At 32.7% G+C, this 23076-nt stretch overlaps 1 protein-coding gene across 3 annotated transcripts; it reads right to left on the reverse strand.

The window, feature by feature from the left end:
- Window positions 1-2367: 2367 nt before the first annotated feature.
- On the reverse strand, window positions 2368-19417 carry LOC143244055 (transketolase-like). Of its 3 annotated transcripts, none has more exons than XM_076488067.1 (12): window positions 19208-19417; window positions 9671-9788; window positions 9105-9218; window positions 8704-8801; window positions 8158-8349; window positions 7502-7629; window positions 6630-6829; window positions 5699-6020; window positions 4885-5099; window positions 3803-4019; window positions 3123-3338; window positions 2368-2612 (listed from the first exon to the last, which is right to left on the reverse strand). In XM_076488067.1, the coding sequence occupies exons 1-11, from the start codon at window positions 19312-19314 to the stop codon at window positions 3166-3168; spliced, it is 1884 nt and encodes a 627-aa protein (XP_076344182.1). In that variant the 5' UTR covers window positions 19315-19417; the 3' UTR covers window positions 2368-2612; window positions 3123-3165. The 3 variants fall into 3 exon arrangements, with proteins under 3 accessions (XP_076344182.1, XP_076344183.1, XP_076344181.1); XM_076488068.1 differs by lacking the exon at window positions 19208-19417 and adding an exon at window positions 13893-13958; XM_076488066.1 differs by lacking the exon at window positions 19208-19417 and adding an exon at window positions 13183-13640.
- Window positions 19418-23076: the final 3659 nt, after the last annotated feature.

Raw genomic sequence — 23076 nt, forward strand, 5'->3', positions numbered from 1 at the left:
TGAAGACTGCTGCTCAGAATCTTCAAGATGTGGTCGTTTACCTATGGACTGTTTTTTCACTATTTTATTTAAGGTTTTATTTGGGGAATCCATAATAAAGAACGTTTCAGCAACCACCATGGAGCCCTATAAGGGGACACACTACAATGCCAAACAAGGACACTGCAGCAACACCAGGATTTCGTGAGCACTATACCCAAACACCAGCATCAGATACAATGTCCATAACACATATTGAGAACATGCAACACTGGTACTTGGTTGACCCTAGCCCAACTGGACCAGCCGATTGACCCTAGGGGGCACCCCAAGCTTGCCCGTCTACAGGAAATTCAAGGCCAAAGTAGAGTGTTAGGGTTGGACCCCTCAATCCCCAGGGCCCTCTCCTCCCCTTCACTGGTCACCATGCACGGCAAACACGTGGGTGGATGTTTAGATCCCAGAGGAGGTAAACTGAAAAAACAGAACCTTCCCTGTGAGGTCCCCTCACTACGTACAGGAATCCACATCAAAGGGACAGTAGTATAGAACTGAAGTGATTGGTTATATAACTAGTTAAGAGAATAGAGAAAATGGACGTTTCAAGTATAACTTAAAAAGGAAATATTTTCAGAATGGCTGGTATGGGTATTAACACTTTTACTATTACAACAGAGAACAAAAGTTTCTACCTTCCTAGGTCATCTTCAGGTTAACAAAGCAGAAAAGTTCCTTCCAAAGTATAGTAGTAAAGGAAATGTTACAGATGTGGGGAATCTGGCAAGACTGGGGAATCACTGGCTTCTGATAAACTCAGTCAATGATATTTGTTATTTGACACAGAACTAAACACAAATTTCTGTTCATCAAGGTAGACTAATTTTTGACTAATATTTAAAATTCAAGCTGTAATCTTCCTTTATAAAATACATAAAATAATGTTGCAATATTTCTTCACTACAAATTAAGTGGAGTAATGTTAAATGTTTTCAATACAGCAAAACTGTGAATGTTAATATTTATTCTAGAATAGAGCTTCTTTAGTTATCAGTAGAAAAAGTTTCTATAAAAGTGGTGATCTTACTACTGGTTGTATTTATGTTTTCCTTTTTTTGTTTATTACTTATATATTATGGACTTGTTGCAGTGTATTCCTTGTCCTTAATTTTCATTTTATGTTCTTACAAACTTAAGGGCTTGAAAGGTACTTTCTAGTAGCTGTTACGTTTTTAATTGGCTTTCTTTTCTTATTTTTTACATAAAACTTCGGTTCTCCTAATATTCATCTACAACTTTCTGTAAAAAGCAAAAACGTTAATTCTATCAACGTTAAGAGTGCTTTTCTAGACAGAAATATAAATTCCTTCTTTTATAAATTACGGTTATTTTAATTTTGAGATTTTGCATGCTATTTCCAAGTTTCTCTGTTCAGTGCAGACTAACTATGTACTTGTTGTCCATTAATGGTGTGTCAAGTTTCTAGATTTGGTACAGCCTAATGTACTCACTGTCCACTAACAGTGCTGCCAAGTTTCTAGATTTTGTGAAGGCTAATAATGTATCAGTAGTCTAGTAACAGTAGTCTAGTAACAGTGCTGTCAGGTTTCTACATTTGGTGCAGGCTGCTGTATGTATTTGTTGTACATGTTCTGTCTTCAACTGTTTAGTTTCTCAGATTTTTCATACTGATTATCTTCATACACTTTCACAATGACTTTCTTCTACTGAAGGAAGACTTACTTAACCTCATCAAAACTGTCATGTTAAGATAAAGTGAGAAACTTTATCCTTTTATCTCATTTTTTATTCTTGCACAATGGATTATTTGTGCTGTGTCCACGTGGGAACCTAATTCTGACTTACGTACTCAAACTGATTACTGATCCACCAGGGAACATGTCATTCACTGATCATATATTTGAATATCATGAATCACGACAGAAAATACTGTAGTTGTGGCTACCTGTTACAGATGATATTACAGAAAGTTGTTTATGTACAGATATTTCTTAGGCAGAAACCTAGATGGTACACACTATTAGTTCAATATTTTTGACAACTAGTTCAATCGCATATACAGTCTTACAGACTTTAAATTACACTAATTAAATTTTTACAAGTGAAAAAAAATATTGTTTCACAGATTGTTAATATATAGCTTTAGACCAGAGAGTGAGTATAAATATGTATGACAGTCTGCCTAATTTCATATGCTTTACAACATGATAAAGCTAGAAGATAAAATATGTTAATGTTACAAAGTTTATAAAGATATTTCTGAAAGAACAATTGAGTGTGTCCAAAGGTCCCTTACCCACAGTGCGAGAGTGGTTTCAAGATACACTTTTTAATCTTGGATGTTTAATGTAACAAAAACAAACAACCATATCAAAGAATCACTTAGGTTTATTTGTTCAACATAATGAACTGTTTTCTTCACATATGTACGGAATGCACCACTGACTGGCCACCTACTATTTTTCTGAAGGTTTATTACATTCTGGATATATATAATTCTAGTGCTTTGTTCCAAATAAAATATTCTGTCTAACTAAAAACCACATTTGCTGTACTTCATACTTGCTAACAACTGTAATCCAAACAGCAGCTGGTTTCAAAGATTGATGGATATCCTGAAGAAAGAAAAAAACGTAACAACTCAATGCAAACCAACAATGCACAAATCCAGTAAATTGGTTTTCACACTTGTGCACATTTTACTTCACTGACTTCAACAACAAAATGCAAAATTATGAGTCTTAATTCTCCTCTATTAAGTTCAAATATAATATAACAATGAAATAGTTATGTTACTCAGTTCAACAACAACAACTGAATTCTTCAGAGGAAAGTGTTTGAAATGTTGTTAAACAGATGCATATAAACTCCAAATGGCAGTAAACAGTGTTTAAGTAAAAACTGGTGTTTAAGATATCTAAACCTCTCTTGTTCAGTGCCTTAAGAAAACAGACTAAGTAACATGTAAACTGACAAACTCTTACAATTAACGTTTTGTTTTATGTGTATATTCTTACAAAGAAAAGTCACACCACAAGATTGAATATATGTTAAGTCTAAGGACAAATTGTAACAATTAATATTTAATATAAGACAGATTTGCAATTCAAATTAAATTATCATACCAAACTATTGAAAGAACTGTCTTGAAATGTGTCTGGTAAGCATTCACATGGTAGAAACTTCCTTTACAGCCTTTTCAATACACTTAGCACTGATTCCAAACATATCCAACAGTGCATCACATGGACCACTGCGAGGGATGTCTCTCACTGCAAGGCACTTTAGAATGATGTTCCTCTCCATGGAGACTACCTCACTAACAGCATCTCCCAGGCCCCCTAAACATTGAGGCATTTAACTTGAGGCATGAAAGTAACTGACAAATTATTTATGTTTGAAGATAATAACATCTCTGTTTAGTACAGACTCTTAATCAAGAAACACTTTGGTTCACTGGTGTCTAGTAAAGATGGGAATACACCTTTCTTTAGCATTTTCAAAATATTATTGGTTTATAACACAGCATACATAATATTTATCTATATTAACCAGAATACATAGAGAAAAAAATAGCCTATGATAGGATATGATATATGTTAACACATATGTTGACAGGACCCATATAACAAGTTCAAAGTAATGAACAAATAACTATAGTTTACATTTATGATATAACATAGTAAATAAAAAATAAATCCATAGTGCTGGCCTACTGGTGCATTTTCTGTGATAAACAAACCCTAAAAATGTTATATTATATTAAACTAGTCCTTGAAACTTAAATCTCTAATCATGACTGCACCTTCTGGATAGTGGTCCTCCACTGTAACAATCCTTCCTTTACACTCAGCTGCATTTTTAAGGATTCCCGTTTTGTCAATTGGCTTCACGGTGAACACGTCCATTACTCGAATGTTTATACCCTGTTGTGCCAGTTGGTCCGCTGCTTTAAGTGTCTCATGAAGAGTTACTCCAGCACCAATCACCAACACCTGGTCACTGTCACTGTTCTTTACCACCTGAGGTTCAAAAATATTCTGATTAGAGTAAGGGAAGATTTTGCACCTTTGTAGATGTAAGTCAGAAACTCTATAATCATAACAATAATACTGATATATTCATAAACATCCAGTTGATATATAATATCTTGGAAATATAATTATTCTTTAGTGGCTATGTTATTTTTTAGTTTAAATTACAGGCTAGAAGTAACTAAAGCTATAGATGCTCTAATGTGTGTCTGGTTTAACTCATTGATGACATCATAGAAGAGTTTATATGACAGTGATTTCACATGGGTAAGAGAATAAAAACTGCTTGATTAGAATAATAATTACTTTCAAAAATAATATTCAAATTGGTACTTGTAGCAAAAGCCAGTTCTTGTTCTACAGATATGAAGCATTTTATCCTAAGATAAATTCTGATACACTCAAACTAATTGAAGATATAATCTCTCTTGATAAAACTATTCTCTACATCACTAAAACAACCAATACCAGTAGTTATTAGTTTGACTTGTAGACACTGATCTATTCTGGTGTTGAAAAATAGTCATGAATATTGTATGTCATTTTATTTAGGAAATGGTAATGCATTTTCATAAAATGTTTAAACAAATGTGTTCAATTAGTCGAATTACTTATGATACCAACAAATCAAGAATAAAAACTCATAATAAGAATTAACAGAACGTTTCTTTAGTTAATACTATTCTACCTACAAAAAAAAAAGACATAATTAAACAGTACTAATGTTAAGTTTCCCAGTGAAACCAAACATCCTTCACTTATCAACTAAAACATAATATTACATCCTTCACTTACACTAGTTCTACTGTCAACTTTTCAGTAGTTTTTTTTTTAAACTAAGCAATACACTCACCTTTGCTTTTCCAATTTCAAATTTTTCATCATTTGAATAGAGTACAGCAGTTGCTGGCCGAGAAGTACGAATGAAACAGATTCCCTGGGTTTGTGCAGCAAGTTCACATGCTCTTTCTGCCGACACAGCTTCACTTGGGTAGAATACAGTCGCACCTGGAAGGGACCGAAATATAGCCAGATCTTCCAGAGCCATTTGGGATGGGCCATCTTCACCTAAGGATGATGGATAAATATTTATATTGAATTTATCAAACCATGAAACGAGAGTGTGAATTTTTATCAGATACTTCATTCAGCGTACATTATGTAAATTTATTAAAATACAAACACACTAATTATTTATGGAAAAGGTGTAGATTTATTAGAATTATCCATATGAAAATTACAAAATAGTTTCCACACGTGCATTAACAAACAGACACAGAATGATAATAACCCACTGGAATTTAAACTTGGTTACAATAAATTCTCAAGTCAATATATATTTAAACATTTTTTAATTCTGAGAGAATAATCATTGTTGAAAACATCTAATAAAGAGTATGAAAGTAAATATCCTACATGGTAGTTACTGGACCAACCACTAGATGGCTCTAAAAAAAATAAAAACATTAAAATCTGGTGGTCAATAAAAAAATTATATATAATTAATCAATCTCTCAGTAAATGTAATGTAACAGTAAGTCAGAGTTCGTTTTAAGTACATTAGTACTTTGTAATGATCACCTACATATCAAACAAACCATACCATAACTAAGGCCCAAACAGCTTCTGCGTGTAATGAAATGTATGATCATATCTGTTTAACTCACCAATAGATATTCCTGCATGAGAACCTGCACATTTTATATTGACTTGGGATATGGCTCCCATACGGAGTTGGTCAAAAGCTCGGGTGAAGAAAGCAGCAAAAGTGCTAACAAATGGAACTGTGCGGCCCCTTGTGGAGCAGCCAATAGCCACGCCAACAAGGTTTTGTTCAGCAATGTAACACTCAATGTAACGGTCTGGAAAAACCTTCCTAAATTTATCCGAGAAAGTGGAATTTTTGGTATCTCCATCCATTGCAACCACTCTGTCACAGTTGTGACCAAGCTTTGTCAAGGCTGTGCCATAAGCTAATCTAGTTGCCACCTAAAACAGAAATACTTTCAATGTTTAATACAAGTTATTTACATGGTAAGTCAGAAACAAAAGCATGAATTTTGTTTACATTTGACTAGACATCCACAATAATAGCCTTATCAGCTATATAAACCCATTTATTTTTAGGGATCTATAGGGGCTTCTTTTTAGATACCAAATCAAATTTCTAATATATAGCATTATTTTTGAAGCCTTATGATTAGGTTTGAAAAGTAAAAAATGGAGAAATTGAAATTCGAGAAATAAAGTGTTTTAATAACACAAGCCTGCGATGGTTTTAATTTCTTGAATTTTTCCATGTTCTACAATAATTCCTGTATTATGAATCCAAAAATGATATCTTTTTTCTCTATCATGTACACATTTTTCATGAAATATTGTATGTACTTTTACGTAAATGAATCATTTTCATTGAAATCAGATAATTTTTCTTTGTGCTTAAAATGTTGACAACCAGTGGCCATAGATTTCTCTAGAACTATTGCAATGAAACAGTCCTACACTATCTTTATTGTATACTTTTTGTTGCCTTGTCTCCAATATTGGACCCCCACATGTCCCTAAGCAAGTCCTACACTATCTTTACTGTACACTTACCTTGTCTCCGATATTGTAAGCTGGGGGTTCAGATAACGAGATATTAGAAATATCTATAACAGGAGCATCTTCCTTCAAAGGCTTTTGAGGACAGAGCTGTGGACAACCCTGATTTGATATTGACTTCAGAATGCCATTAATGGCATCATCAGCCTTGTCCCCTAACGGCTTACCATGCCAGTTTTCTTGGTCCTCAATTTCTAGCAAAACAAATATTTTAAAGTTAATCAATCATGATGTCAAACCACCCAAGGATGACACACAGAAATTTGTTATTAAATAAACATTTTATTTGTTTTATATACAAAATATTAAAACATTTTTTCATATTTAGTGTTTATTCTCTCTCACTCTTTATATTACTAAACAGTAATGTGAGTAACAAATACATTCATAGTTATAATGTAATCCAAGCATTTTCTGAAGTTACTTGGTTTGTTTATTTAATTTCTGACAGTGTGATTTCTAAATGTTCATAATTATAATGTGAAATAAAAACCCTACAAGCTGAGTGTTTTCAAAAGGTGGACCTTTCTTCTTCAGGGGCAAACTATTTTACTAACATCAAGAATGAACCTAATTATAATATTGTAGCTATCCACAAATATGCACACAGCATTTATCTTGCATGTAGGTAATTATCTGGATTATGGCTACATTAACACTACTGATTTTTAAGGTTATATTTTTTGTTCTAGACTATTTAATTATTTCATAACCTTATTTGTACTGGAAAAAATACACGTATATATATAACTTTCCTGTTATAAGATTCCCTTCACACAAATAAACCCTAATTAAATACATGATAAACAGAGAACAGTGTATCACAGAAACTTTGAAACATTTTCCTAAGAATGTCGTGTACTAACCTGGTATACCCTTTCCTTTAAATGTCTTGGCCAAGACAGCTGTAGGTTTATCTTTTGTGGCTGAAGCTTCATGAAAAACTTTGCAGAGGGCTTCAACATCGTGCCCATCTATAACATATGTATTAAAACTACAAGAAAATAAAAAACAGAGGGCTTCAACATCATGCCATCTATAACAAATACGTTAAAATTACAAGAAAAATAAAAAACAGGGGGCTTAACCATGATGCTCATTTATAATAAATATATTAAAACTACAAGAAAATAAAGAACTGAGGGCTTTAACATTGTGCCCATCTATAATATATGTATTAAAACCTCAAGAAAAATAAAAACAAAGGACTTAACCATCATGCCCATTTAGAAATTTTGCATTAACATTACAAGAAAAATAAAAATAGAGTTTTAACCTTAATGTCCATTTATAACAAATGTATTAAAACTACAAGAAAATAAAGAACTGAGGGCTTCAACATTGTACCCATCTATAATATATGTATTAAAACTTCAAGAAAAATAAAAAGAGGGCTTAACCCTCATGTCCATTTAGATGAATATGCCCTAAAGTGCAAATAAAACAACAAGAAGACTAGAAACAAATTTTCAACAGAAATATTATTTTAAAGGTTAATTTATTAGGAGAAAAATAAATTTACCCAAATGACTCTAGACGATTCTGATACAGCTCCATCTCATGTTGAAAAGCAGTTGGTTCACTTTGACCCAGACGATTAATATCAAAGATAGCTACTAGGTTATCCAGTTTGTATTTGCCAGCAAACGAAAGAGCTTCCCATATCGATCCCTCTGCTGCTTCTCCGTCTCCGACGACACAGTATACTCGATAACTGATCAAAAATAAAATTGTAGATACACACAGATTTTAAAACTATAACTTTCAGAATTATACTGATGTAAGGTTTAAAACCAATTGCTTATTAATTCTTTGGTAGCAAGGAGAGGTTTTGATGGTTATCCAAACATCTTCTGGATAATTTGGTTTATTTTATTAATATTATGAATAATCAATTTAACACAACAATGTTAGATTAATGCTATTATCTAATAAAAACCAAGGAAGATTACACATGCAGAAGTTAAAGTTTTGTTATACAACTCATTTATTATTACCTCATTCTTCTCTTCTCAAGTTAAGTAAAACAAACATGTTAAATCTGGCAAGTCTATAAAACCTGACTCACCTGGCCTTGTCAAAGTACTTGCCAGTGTATGCCATACCAGCAGCACAGCTAAGGCCTTGACCTAGAGAACCAGTGGCCACATCTACAAAATTCAGTCTCTGGAAAACACAAAGGTCGATGCATCTCAATAACAGAAAGAAAACAAAATCAATGCCATTTAATCATGAGAATATTTGACAGCTAACTTGTTTCATTAGTTTTTCATCTAAGATTTTAAATATTGTATTTGTATTATCGTAAATGCAAGAGTACAACTGCACACAGAAAAATCAATGTTTTCACTATCTAGATATTAGAAAAGGTACTACAGGTTTCATTCAGAGTGTTACAACTAACATTCCCCAATCATCTTACAAAACTCTTCTACTGAAGCTCATGTCTAAAACCCAGACTTAACTTACAGGAGTGGGATGACCCTCAAGATCAGAGTCAATTTTTCTCAGGTTCAGTAGATCATCTACAGGAAAAAGTCCGGCTTCAGCCCAGGCAGCATACAATATAGGTGCAGCATGACCCTTAATGAGATTATAAAATTAGATAAAAGTTAAAGCTCAATCATAAATAACATTTAACATTTTGTTGTTCCTTTTATACAAACAAAATGTCATAATACTAGTTTTTAGTAAATCCTTTTTTTTTAATATCAAACACATTTGAAGTTCATTAAGTAATTATAATATAATTAGTGAAAGCTTTAGTTTTACATGGAAACCAAGGTGTTAGTGATACATATTTAGATATTGTAATATTTTCAAGGTAAATTAAGGTAAGTTACACAAGATTACTGAATTTACTATTTTTGTAGTAAGGAGAAAATGTCTTTGAAGAAGACTGGTCACAATAAATTTAGTACTAGTCCATGAGTGGCCCAAATCACTTGTCTCTAAAACAAAGAATAACCCTCAATTTAGTACTAGTCCATGAGTGGCCCAAATCACTTGTCTCTAAAACAAAGAATAACCCTCACCTTGGAAAGGACAAACCGGTCACTTGATGGATTTCTGGGCTCTGAAACTTTATATCTCAATGTGTGGAAGAACAGAACTGACATGATTTCTGCCATGGAGCAACATGATGATGGATGTCTTTAGAAACAAACATGGTATAATATAGATTAAAAATTGATGTATGAAAAGTTAGTCAAAAACTAATAATCTTTAAAACAATTGAAAACTTAATGTATATTTTGTCTCAAAGTTTTCTTTTAAGTCCACCTTTTTAAAAATAGAAGATGCTACAGAATGTGATTCAGTCAGAGATCTGTCCCATCAGAACACCTTAAGATGTAGTATAGAATACATAAGCCTAATTTTAATATTTTACTGATATACTTGTACAACTGTTAACTGCTCAATGAAACAACTGATAACATTAAACATATCAATCTTGCAAGTTTCTTGAAATAAATGTTTCCATTGCAGTAAATGCCCACAAAGCCAGAATAATAGAACTATCTGAAATAATCTTCTCCACATTTAGTGTGCTAAAAGGAATCCCTGTAACCACATTCTGCATTTTGCTCCAAAACTCAGTTTTTAAGAATTGATCAATGACCTTAAATAAAACATTTATAACCACAGTAGATTTAGGAACTTTAATGGACTGCAAGTGCCTGTTGAAAGAAATGCACAACAGATATTACTAAATTAAACTTTAAGTCATCATTAAAAGTAAAAATAAAAATATCAAACAAATTACCATGAAAAGAAAAAGAAAAGTATATTATGATAAATTATTTATGCAAAAAAAGTGCTTTCAAAATTTGTAAAATTGGCAAAAACAGAAAATTATTCTAATGGGACCAAATGCCCTAAATCTGTGAATTCTTTTAATTATGTACATATTCTTAGTTCAATGGGTAAAAGAAAGCAACAATTGCTGTGTGGAACTACCTCATTATTTCTAAAGCTACAACACCTCCAAAAAATTACCATAAATATATATCACAGAACCTTGCATAAAAAGAAACACTTGTCCCTTTCACAGGCCCACAACTAAACACAGACAACAACACTGTTGTGCTTCTACAGATGCACAACTAAACACAAAGACAACACACAGTTGTGCCTTTAAACATAAGCAACTAAGTACAAAAACAACACACTCATGTGGCCTTTGTAAATGCAAAACTAAACACAAAGAAATGGGTCATTCCATGTCAAATTATTCAGATTTTGGAAAGGTTTACAGGTGACACCCTCAGAATGCCTTGAAAAATTCTCATGTGTTCATCTACCCATATAATGAAGCATCGCCAAAGATTAGATCAATATCTCTAACAGTTTCTGATTTACAGCCCTGTAAAATTTAGTTCATTTTCTTTTATTTTTGACAAATTCATTTTTGGGCAACTTTGGCTGCTTAAAGCTGCAAGAGCAATGGTGGTAGAAGGCTGAAATTTGCTACACCGACTGAATTAATCTCACAGAATTCAAAAATGGTCTCAAACCAAGTTTATCTCTCTTAGGATTTGCATAGTGAGGCTCTAAAATCACCTGAAAACCCAAAATCATAAAAAACATTGGTTTATGTAATAAGCCATAGCCCCAAGACTTAATATAATACAAAGCTAAATTTTGTTTTCAAATTTCCTACAACATATCATTTGATAAATCAGCAATAAATGTAGTTGCATGCAACTTTTTATGATTTAGCTAAAAATAGCCCTACTTCAAGCCACAGTTTGACCATGTCACCAGTTATTCAGCCTTTTCAGATTTTTACCATATATTCTTACATCTCTGAATATGATCTACAAAAAATTCAAGGTTGTGTAAAATAATAAATTATAAAAGTTTAAGTGTCTCTGATATGTACCATTAGGCAAATGACCACATTCAGGGCATTCAGTTCTTTCTTGTCAATCAGGAATCACTCCTGCAGAATTGTGTAAAGTTTGATCTACGTAAGTGCTATGAAAAAGGCAAACCTGTGGCAGGTATTAGGTCACATCATAGCTTTATTCCCCACACTACCAACAAATTGTATGTGAGAAGGCTATCAGATGATGATGTGTACACAGTTGTAACTGTTGGTAGTAACAGTGAAAGTGATGCTGCAGCAGCTCAAATAGGGTCTAATGATAGCAATGACAATTATCAGTCAGGGAAATATGTGGCATGCTTATACAATCATGAATGGTATGTGGGAAACATAAAAGATAGATCAGATGAACATTCCAATATGTTGGTGTCATTTATGAAGAAATCAAGAAACGAACTGTTCTCATGGCCTGCAAGGTCACATAAAGATGCAAGCTGGATTCCTTTTCAACATATTCTTTGTCTGATAATCGCACCTATCATGCAAGGCAGTAGTGCTCGTCACTATGTTCTAAGTCAAAGAGATCTCAGCATAATCAAACTCAAATTTCAGAAGTTTATTCAAGTTGTCTGAACAAAGCAGTTTTTGAAACATTTCATTGTCACGATTATTGCAGTTTGGTGTGACTATAATCTTTCTCAGTTATCCCCTGTTGTAGCATTGTACTTTTTGTGTCTGATTTACCTTTGTATTTATTATATTATGAATCTTAAACTCAGCCATATCTGCATAACTGTAATGCATACACAATATATTTGCATTGCTATGTGATCTATCTAGTTATGCCAATAAACTTGTTCAGAAATGAATTAATCCTTTCTTGTTTCTTACAACTTTATTATTTAACACTGTGAAAGGCTGGCTAGAATATTCCAGTGGGATTCATAAAATTCTGACAGGTATTTTTGGCTAAATCATAAAAAGTTGCATGCAGCTACATTTTTTTACAGGAGATCTAGCAGACTTAATTACAACAGTTGCTGATTTATCAACTGATATGTTATAGGAAATTAGAAAACAAAATTCAGCTTTGTATCATATTAAGTCTTAGAGCTATGGCTTATTACATAAACCAATGTCTTTTACAATTTTAGGTTTTCAGGTGATTTTACAGCCTCACTATGCAAATCCTAAGAGAGATAAACTTGGTTTGAGACCATTTTTGAATTCTGTGAGATTAATTCAGTCGGTGTAGCAAATTTCAGCCTTCTACCACCATTACTCTTGCAGCTTTAAGCAGCCAAAGTTGCCCGAAAATGAATTTGTCAAAAATAAAAGAAAATGAACTAAATTTTACAGGGCTGTAAATCAGAAGCTATTGGAGATATTGAGCTAATCTTTGGCAGATGTGCAACTAAACACCATGGAAACAGATAAATTTTACACACACTATTAATTCAAAAACTGTAAGACTAATCATGCATCATGAAAACAGTTGAAATCAGTTCTTCAGTTGGTCATTACTAGAGTTAGGTTATTTAATGTAAAATGATTGTAGTTTAGTATCGGTGAGGAAAGCAGAAATATGTGCACCAGTTACGACATTGGGTAGTTTCAATACATTAACGTTTAAAAATTAAACTCAACAGAACTTAATCAGGAAAATAAACAATAGTGTATATTGCATGTTTGCCACCAAATATATAATGATCTTACCCACTTCCTGCTGCATTAGTAGATTGTATGGAATCAATTCTAAGTATATTGGCAATATCCTTTAAATGGTCTTTCTCCAAGGCCTCATCCACTTTATATCCTCGTTTAATTTTAATGGGAAAACAGGGGCAAAATCTGGGCATTTCGGATGTACAATTCTAAGCAAACAAAAATCTATTTCCTTAAAACAATTTTTCCTCCGTCTAAATTAACTACCCGTTCGTAAATTAAGTTTACCAAATTTAGCACACACAACAGTTACTTAGTTTAAATACCTCACTAGTTTGTAAAATAATTTAACTTGAGGATGACTGAAACACTAGTCGGACTACATGTATTTAATCTAGATGATTTAATTCTATCAATCTGACCTATTTGCTTGATTACTGCATCCGTTAACTTGTTGTGGGAAGAGGAAAACCGAATGGAACGCGCAGAACAATAAAAGGTAACATTGTGAACAGTTCTGTTACTATAGTAACCAGTTAGTTCATTATAGACAGCCATTTATAGGTAACCAGTTTGATCGGAAGAATATGAACTGAAACGGGAGCACAGCAAAGTGACGTCACATTTCACTTAATATTATTACATTTTCTTTCTTTTTTCAAAAGTTCTTCGAAACATAGAATTAAGAAACTACTTCATATTAATAAGCGATTGTATAAAATGTATATACAAACACTGATCATAACCCTCTCAAATATTACCTTGTCTCTCCCGATGGCAAAACAACTAAAAATAAAGGCCACTTCAGTGACGATAAGATAAAAAACCAAGCGAGAGTATATAGAACGTACTCAATACAGCCTGGCGGTGAAAAACAAAAACTATATATATATATATATTATTTACAACCACTAAAAAGAAATGTGTGTGTGTGTTTTTCTTATAGCAAAGCCACATCGGGCTATCTGCTCAGCCCACCGAGGGGAATCAAACCCCTGATTTTAGCGTTGTAAATCCGGAGACATACCGCTGTACTAGCGGGGGGCACTAAAAAGAAATACACAAACACCCGGGACGTGTGTTGGTCATAAAATTCGTGCAAAAAACACAAACTCCAAAACAGAGAAACATCGTGGAAACATACTGACCAAACTCCCTATAATAACAAGGAAATATTGGGTTGAGGAATAATTCGTGAGCGTTTTTTCAAGTTAAAAAATATATTCATAAATGAAACGCTTTCGCAAAATATTTCATGTCATTTGGTGGATAATTTTTTGCTCTTATAGATGGTGTGTTTGATTTTCATATGTCTTTAATTTTTGCTTTCATTTTCAGCTCATTAAATGGAATGTCAAGTGGACAAAATCGAGCATTTTCGACACCATCTGCTTTTCGCATTTAATTTCTTGCAATTTCGTTTAAAACAATGCATACTATATACCTAGGTATTACATGAAATAAAGTATCATAATAAATGTTTTGGGTGTAATGTGTTCATGCATTGAAGTATTGTATAGTCTTGCATGTAATGCTTGAATGAAATTATTTAAAAACGCTCACGAATTATTCCTCAACCTAATATTATGAAGACATACTGACCAAACTCCTTACAATAACATGGAGACATCATGAAGACATACTGACCAAACTCGTTCGACGAGCAGAATATCCAAGAAAAAAAAAAATGAATATATATATTTTTAGAGGCAGAGAGAGAGAGAGAGAAAAAAAAAAGATTATAAAAACTATAACTAAACGCCAAACAGCTACCGTTAAAGACGGTGCAAGTTTAATATTTTATACTATTGAACGTAAAACTATTTAACAAAGATATATAACATCAACCAGAAAGTTGCTGGTTGCTGATTTCTTTAACATTGCAGACACCATAGGAACGTAATCATAAAGTTTTTTTTTATTTATTTAACAAGACTGAAGATACGCTATGTTGTACACCAGTATAATATCCACATTAAGAAAGAATCCTGTGAACAGAAAAAAAATATTCTAGCAATGAATACCGTTAGCAATAGTGTCCAATAACTGTTTTATATCATTATATTTCAGTTACTCGAAAGTTTACACTTGATTTTAATTTGCAACTTCAATAAAAAAATGTGTACCTACAGTTATCCACTGCGTACAAAATTTGTTTTTAAATATTCAGTTCAGGTATTTTTATTACATAATCTTATAACGCCGAAAACTAATTTTTTCTGTAAATCAAACTTTTCAATTAAAGCTTTACACTATTTAGTTTTATGATTTGTTCATAAAATTAACTAAATCTTAACCTTGTACTTCAGTATACATACGATTCGTCACAGAATATTACTTGTGTGTGTTTTCGTGCCGGTTTATGGCAGACGTTAATTCTTATGAAACAGCTAACAATTTAAACAACCTTACAGCAAGGTTATCAATATACTCCACAGAGAGCGTTGCTACGTTGTATATATAATATATATAACCATAGATAAATCAGAAAATATCCGGATTCTTTAGATAATTAGAGGTAAAACAAAAATGAAAGGAAAAAAAAAACAAACAGCTACTCTTAAAATTCTAAGGAATGGGAAACTTTTTTTCTGTTCAGCATTTGTTTAGTCAGAACAAGTTAGTTACATGAATAACTTGTTTCGTGTACCTGAGAAAATATACTTTGAATATTACATTCTTACAAACATTTTCTCTTCTTTTTGTAAAAGAACTCTTAATGATTTCCTTATGACTAATTTAAATAAGTGTGAACACGATATGAAACACTCTTATCGGTCACTTCTACGATACCGGTGCTTAGCAAAATGCCTATTTACAAATACATTATACACGTACATAAATATGTACAGACACACAAACACACATGTACATTGTTACAGGTGTGGTTTTGAAACGCAGATCATAGTAACGTAGTTAGAAAAGGAAGTTTCCAAGGGAAATCCCTTCCCTTCTTGGCGAGTCTGTTCTTCAAACTCCTAGCTACTCCTAAAATCCTTTCCTGGAATACTGACATAACTTGGTGTATCCAAATGCCTGAAAGTCAGCAAGAGACTTCACAATCTCTAACTTGGATATTATAAGAGAAAGAATTATCTGATCTGAAAGACGTGTGTGTACAAGTACAATAACTTCATAATATTCACTAATAAACAAAATCTAGGACATCTACAACATTGCTGAAGTCATTTAATGGAGTACATATGACAGTGTTATAATTGTTTGTTAAATTTTCTATTAAAAAACTATACAACTTACATTTATATATCACACATTTTGTACGACTTATGCTGGGCCTACTCTAAGATTACTAACTAGTAAAGTATAATTGTCTTGAAGTTGTACCATCAAAGTCTACTTTTCTAGTTACAAGTTTTTTCATCAATAACATGAAACTATTCCTTTAATTGCAACTTCACAAGATACTGTAGTTCTCAGTCAGTAAAGTAATAAATCTACTGTCAAAGGTACTTATGAGAAACTAAATTACACATTTAAAGTAACTGAAATTACACTAATACTCTAACATTTTACATTTTAAATGAAGAGAATTTAGTACTCCATTCAATTATATATGTGTGTATGTATGAAGTCAAGGGTCAGAGCTTTGGACTTTGGCTTCACTTAAAGTTACTGATACATGAATAATTACAAAAGTAATAGAGTTTGCTGATGACAGTTAAAGACTTGAATATTTTTAACTGTATCAAGGATGTTAATGTACCATACAATGACTCCAAACAATTGATTAAATGTACAAATGTTTGGTAAACAACTCTAATCACAAAAAAGGCAAGGCTATGTATTTTTATCATAGCTTGGATCACATGTTTAATATAAATGGAAAAACCACTCAGTAAAAGAAATGATGAAAAGGATCTGATGGAAGTTACTAAAGTCATTGAAGCAGTACTGTACTGCTAGTATTTTATGGGTGTATTAAATACTGGTCGAAACTGTTAGTCTCCTTTCTTTAGAAATGATTGGCTTAATGAAAAGGATTTGGATGAGGACTACAAGGATGAATGAGGAAACATAAGGGTTATTTTATTGGGGTAAATTAATATCCCTTATTTTCTCTTGAAACAAGTGGAGTAATAAGATTACCCAGAGTTCTATAAGATGAAGGCCTCTGATTATTTTGTACTGTACTCTAAATACAAGAGGACACAATATTTGGAAAAAGAAAGGCTAGAACCTAATGAATGTAATTTTGTTTCTAAAGAGTGAGTGTACTGTCAGCAGAGTGCAGAACTTTACAAGAGTTTATGAAAAGAATCAATGATTTCCTTAAAAAGAGTTTAAAGCTATTTTTCTCAAAGTTGGGTAAGAAGGACAGATGGTCCCCTCTGTCCATGTGATATGTTAAAAGAACATATTAATGGATTCAAAAGCTCCCACTAAGTAAGAGAATACACATGATATTATTACAAATCTATACATATATTTAGAGAAAAATCAGAGGTTATATAGACCTCGCTTTAGTTTCTCAATATTAACAAAGCATTATCACATTTGACATCTCAATGTAAATTTACTGTTTAATCTACAACATTTTTAACTAACTGGAAAACACAACTGACAAAATTTATATGTTCTGCACATGAATCAGGAAACAATATCTAATGAGTCCCCCCCCACACACACACACCCAAGGATGACAGTAATATTAGTTATAGTTAGTGTTTATATAGCTACACATTCAAAGTGATTACAGTACACAATTTAAAAACAGAAACTTTGTAAATATAAAAGCTGAATTTTTTTTGATTTTCATTAATAATAGTAATAGTAGATTGTTTGTAGTTTAAATTTAAAAAAACAGCAACTATAGTTATTGTCACTAAATAACTACAAACATTTACCAGCTTCTCAACATCTAACATACTATGGCAAAATTAGCATCCAATCACTATGGTGACAGGTCCATAAATGCAGAATATTATATAGTACATACACATTGATAATATAACTTATAACATTTAAGGACAACCTACTGGTTCACACTCTAAACTAAATTAACTTTAAACAAAACAACAACAAATAAACACTTAGTCAGCCTCTCTCATTGATATAGTTATCAAGCTTTTCTTAAACTCATTTAAATTTACTGCTTCTACAACATTTGAAGGCAATCATTCTATAAGTCAACCACCCTTTTAGAAAAAAACAACAAACGTAACTGAAGATGACTCCTACCCTGCCAAAATTTATACTTGTGTCCCCTAATACTGCTATTTTCACTCTTAGATATGGGGAAAAATGACACATCAACAACACTATCTTTGTAATCATAAACACTTCAATCAGATATCCCATAACTGCTTTTTTCCCAATAAAACAACATAAGAGATTTCAGCTTCAATCCTCCATTGCAGGTACAATTCTAGTAAACCTTCTCTGCACACTTTCCATCAGTTCAATGTTTTTCTTAAGGTAAGGAGCCTAAGGTTAAACACAATATATCAAATGTGGCCTAACAAATGACTTGTACAATGAAATTATAACCTCTTTAGACTTGTATTCAATACTTCTGTAGATACAACCTAAAATTCTATTTGCCCTACAACTTGGAACAGCACACTGCTTCAAAGTTGGATGACTTTAGAGACTGATTAACTATTACACCAAAATAACTCTCTTTCATGACACTTATTGTTAATGTTATTCCCATCCAAAGTACAGTCATAATTCAAATTACAATAACCTACATGGATTATCTTGCATTTGTTATAAATGAAACTAATTTGGCATTTATTTGCGCAACTCAATAAACGATTTTTAAAAAATAATTGTCTCCTGCTGCAGTCTCACTCTCGTAGTCTCAGTTATACAAGTGCCACTAACTCTGAATGTGACTAAGTAACAATGACATAATGACTTTTGCTTTTAGTTATTACTCTGCTTTGATGTAAGTACAGCTGTGAATGTTAACTGTCACTGTATGATGTATCACTGTATACACTAGTGTTAGTGAAACAGCAAATGAACAACGGCCCACGAGACTTAAGAGTTTGGATTTAAAATTATATTTTGACGGTATAATCAGAAATATACATATATGGAAATAACTTACCCAGATTTCCCTGCATTAGTGGCCCTTATACTATGGATTCGAAGTTTGTTAGCTATATCTTTCAGTTCCTGAAGAGTTTTAGCATCGGGACAATGATACACCGCCATTATACAAACCAAACGGAAATCACAAGCACACAAATTATATATTGCAGTTCAGACCTTTGTCAAAATTGTTACCTGTGTAGATAGTGCTGTCCTCTTTCGATAAATATTGTGAAGATTATATTACATTTTTTTTTGCAAAACAATAACATTCTTTACTTTTTTAGTTACTATTATTGGTCCTAACAAGTTTCACACTACGTATAAATGGTCAAAGTAATACAATATCCTATTGAAGTTTTATTTCAACTAAAAATAAAAGAATTCTACACTTATGATCATGATATTAAAAACCCGAAGAATGAACAGAAAAATGTTAGAAAAGAAACCTAATAAGTGATTTCAAAAGTAGACTTTTTCATCAAAGGCAGATAATGATTTATCCTTGATGAATGAAAACCCACTACTATATATACGATCATAATCGCGCCAAAATCCCATTATATAAATTTTGGGCTTTAGAAGCCGATAATAATAGCACAAATGACTTAAATTTTTTTATCGTTTTGAAACTAGTTAATTGCAAAAGATACTTGAAGCGTAATCGTTATGTTACTTCTTGATATTTCTGAATATTTAGAGACGGAACATTGCAACTAATTTTCGTTTCTATCTCACCAAACAACAACAAAGTGGACCTTTTCCACTTATGTTCCTCAAAGAGCAGCCCCTGGGCTTTTGTCTTTTCTTATTTAAATCAGTAGTATTGATAGGGGTATAATTTGTTTGGTATCTTCTAGCACATGGATTTCTCTGAGAGCAGTTAGTTAAGGCCAACTAATTTGAGGTTTGGAGAATACCGTATCTTTGATTACGGGTCTGTCTCTCTCTCTGTACACCGATTGTTTCTTAATGTAATTAATGTCGCACTAGTCTCCGATTTACTACGTTATGCACGTTACGTATTACTATTTCAATAAGATCCGTCATGGCCAGGTGGGTTAAGGCGCTCGACTCATAATCTGAGAGTCGCTGGTTCGAATCCCCGTCCTATCAAACATGCTCGCCCTTTCAGCTGTGGGGACATTATAAAGTGAGGGTTATTCCCACTATTCTTTAGAAAAAAGTAGCCCATGAGTTGGCGGTGGGTGGTGATGACTAATTGCCTTTCCACTAATTTTATACTGTTAAATTAGGGACGGCTAGCGCAGATATCCCTCGCGTGGCTTTGCACGAAAATTTAAAAGAAACAAACAAACAGTAATAGAGAATGTATGATACACGTTGATCAACATATCACGTTATATAAATACGTGTAGAATATATACGTATATATAGCTACTACATTGTAATCCTATATTATGTCATTTTCTACAGCTTTAATATAGCTCTTTAAATGTGATTTTCTGTTTAGTGGGGGTTTTCATAAAAACATTTTTTTAAAGTTCGGTATATGTTGATTTTTCGTTGGTTGGAGTTTGTTATGAAAAAAAAATTCGCGAAGTCTTAACTTTCTAGAGAATTCATGAAAGTCAGAAAGAAGTTCGGGCTCATTAATATAGTTGTTATCCGGTTCATAAGTTGAGACCTTTAGACCTTTACTAAGGAGACCGAGTTCTGCTTCAGAAAAAGTTATGTCTAAAAGATTAACAATGTTAGAGATATGTCAAGAGTGTTAATTGTCATTTGTACATTTTATAAGGTCGCTGTTATTTTCAACAAATTTATTAGTTTGAGAAGGCTTATGCGTATTAGAGTACAAAGTCTTTTCAAACGACTTTTTAGGCTGTTCCTTGTGAGATATGGAGATTTTAATAGTTTCTGGTAGACTGCTTAATATTATGGTGTTCGAAGTGTGTTTGCTTTTTTTGAAGTGTTGTTGGGCCCGGCATGGCCAAGCGTGTTAAGGCCTGCGACTCGTAATCTGCGGGTCGCGGGTTCGCATCCCCGTCGCGCCAAACATGCTCGCCCTTTCAGCCGTGGGGGCGTTATAATAATACAATCAATTCCACTATTCGTTGGTAAAAGAGTAGCCCAAGAGGTGGCGGTGGGTGGTGATGACTAGTTGCCTTCCCTCTAGTCTTACACTACTAAATTAGGGACAGCTAGCCCTCTAGTAGCTTTGTGCAAAAATAAAACAAACAAAAACTTAAATTGGTGTTACTGCTAGAAATCTGATTTTTGCTATTCTTTTTAAAAAAGAATATATTAGTTTCATTTGTAATTTTTTTTGTAAGTTTTATTGTTCTTTTTTTCTTTCAGCGAATTGTTGTGCAAATGATAATAATGGAAAATTTCTTTATATAGAATATCGACAGAAGATTTCAGTGATATTCATGAGTTTTAAACATATATTTTCAAGGATCTGTTGCTATTTTTTGCAGAAGTTTTGATTCTGTGCTCTTATTGTTATCGGTGCTTTTAATGTGAGAGATTGAGGTATGTTTTGTTTTTTATGTTATGCACTAGCGACTTAGCATGTTAATAATGTTTTATGTGTTTCTCAGTGAGTTTTCTAAATTTTTCAAATAGTTGTTTTCTACTATAATTGAGTAATTTGCTGTTTGGCTCATGCTAAATGTTGACAGACACTGCTGTGAGAAGTCATTGCAAACGTGAGAATAGAAGATGGTTAAGTTTAAAGGAAGGAAGAAAGAAGTAATTATCTTCTTCAGAGGGTGGAGTGCATTGCTGGTCATTCTGATAGTATGCTAACAGATAAAAGACTTCTGTGTTCTGATGAAGGTAATTCTACAAAGACTGATCGACTGGTGAATTTTGTAGTAGGTAGCATGTGGCGTTTACAGTAGTAGTAATTTGGTGTGGTTTTGGAGAAAAGGGAGAGGAAGTGTTTGTGGGTAAACAAGAATGAACAACAGAAGCATAAGAAAGCCGAATGATGCTATTTGTGAATGTGATGTTTTGAAGGAAGTGTGATTTGTGTTTAGCCCTCTAGTAGAACTTGAAGGATTATTGTGAGATAATGAATGTATTTTTGATTGGGTAGATTTAGTGATAGAGGTATTATTGTGAGAGACATTGGTCGCTTCTGAGATAGGGAGAAATATACAAATTGGACAGGGAACAGTAGAAGAACTATTAGAAGTAGGAATAGGAGATGATTTAGAAGAAAAAATGAGTGGAAGGCTGTTACAGTAAATAAAGTACTTGAAGTTTAAGACCAGGATAAAAATACCAGAAAAGTTGAGGTGAAGTCCATCTTGTGCAAGAAAATTAGTGAGTTGTATTAAGTCTATGTGGTTAATGAAGACAAGTTGGGGTTAAGTCTACATAGGTGTTTGGTTAATTCATTAAAATGTTGAATTTTGTTTTCCAGTTAATTACTGTGTTGTAATCAGTGAAAGTGTGTCTGTTCACACGTATATACATTACACTAGAAATAACCAGTTTAATGTGTGGTCTAAGACTGAAGATATGTGCTAATGTATTATAACGTTTTGAGAAAGAGTCTTATCAGATTGTTTCAGGTCTTTGGTATGAAAGTGAATTATCAGAAATCTGACAAATTTAGGAAGACAACTGGTCATAGCAATGACATCGTTTATTTTAGCTTCAGTGATGGATTTTGACAAGATGGGGTGTCCATTAATAAAGGTTAAGTGTTTTTGTAGGTACTTAGGCGTTGAATAACCTAAAATACTTATATTAGGAAATAATAATATATGTATATGAATTGGGTTCATGTTCCTCCCAGTTTGTCCCTAAAGGTCCACCTTTGGAAAGCGCTAAGTTTCTAATTCATTTCTATCAAGACTTCTTGAACCTACGTGTTTTTCCAACATCATGAATAACCCTATAGTTACA

Source organism: Tachypleus tridentatus, chromosome 2, assembly GCF_004210375.1.
Source record: "Tachypleus tridentatus isolate NWPU-2018 chromosome 2, ASM421037v1, whole genome shotgun sequence".
Taxonomy (NCBI): Eukaryota; Metazoa; Arthropoda; class Merostomata; order Xiphosura; family Limulidae; genus Tachypleus; species Tachypleus tridentatus.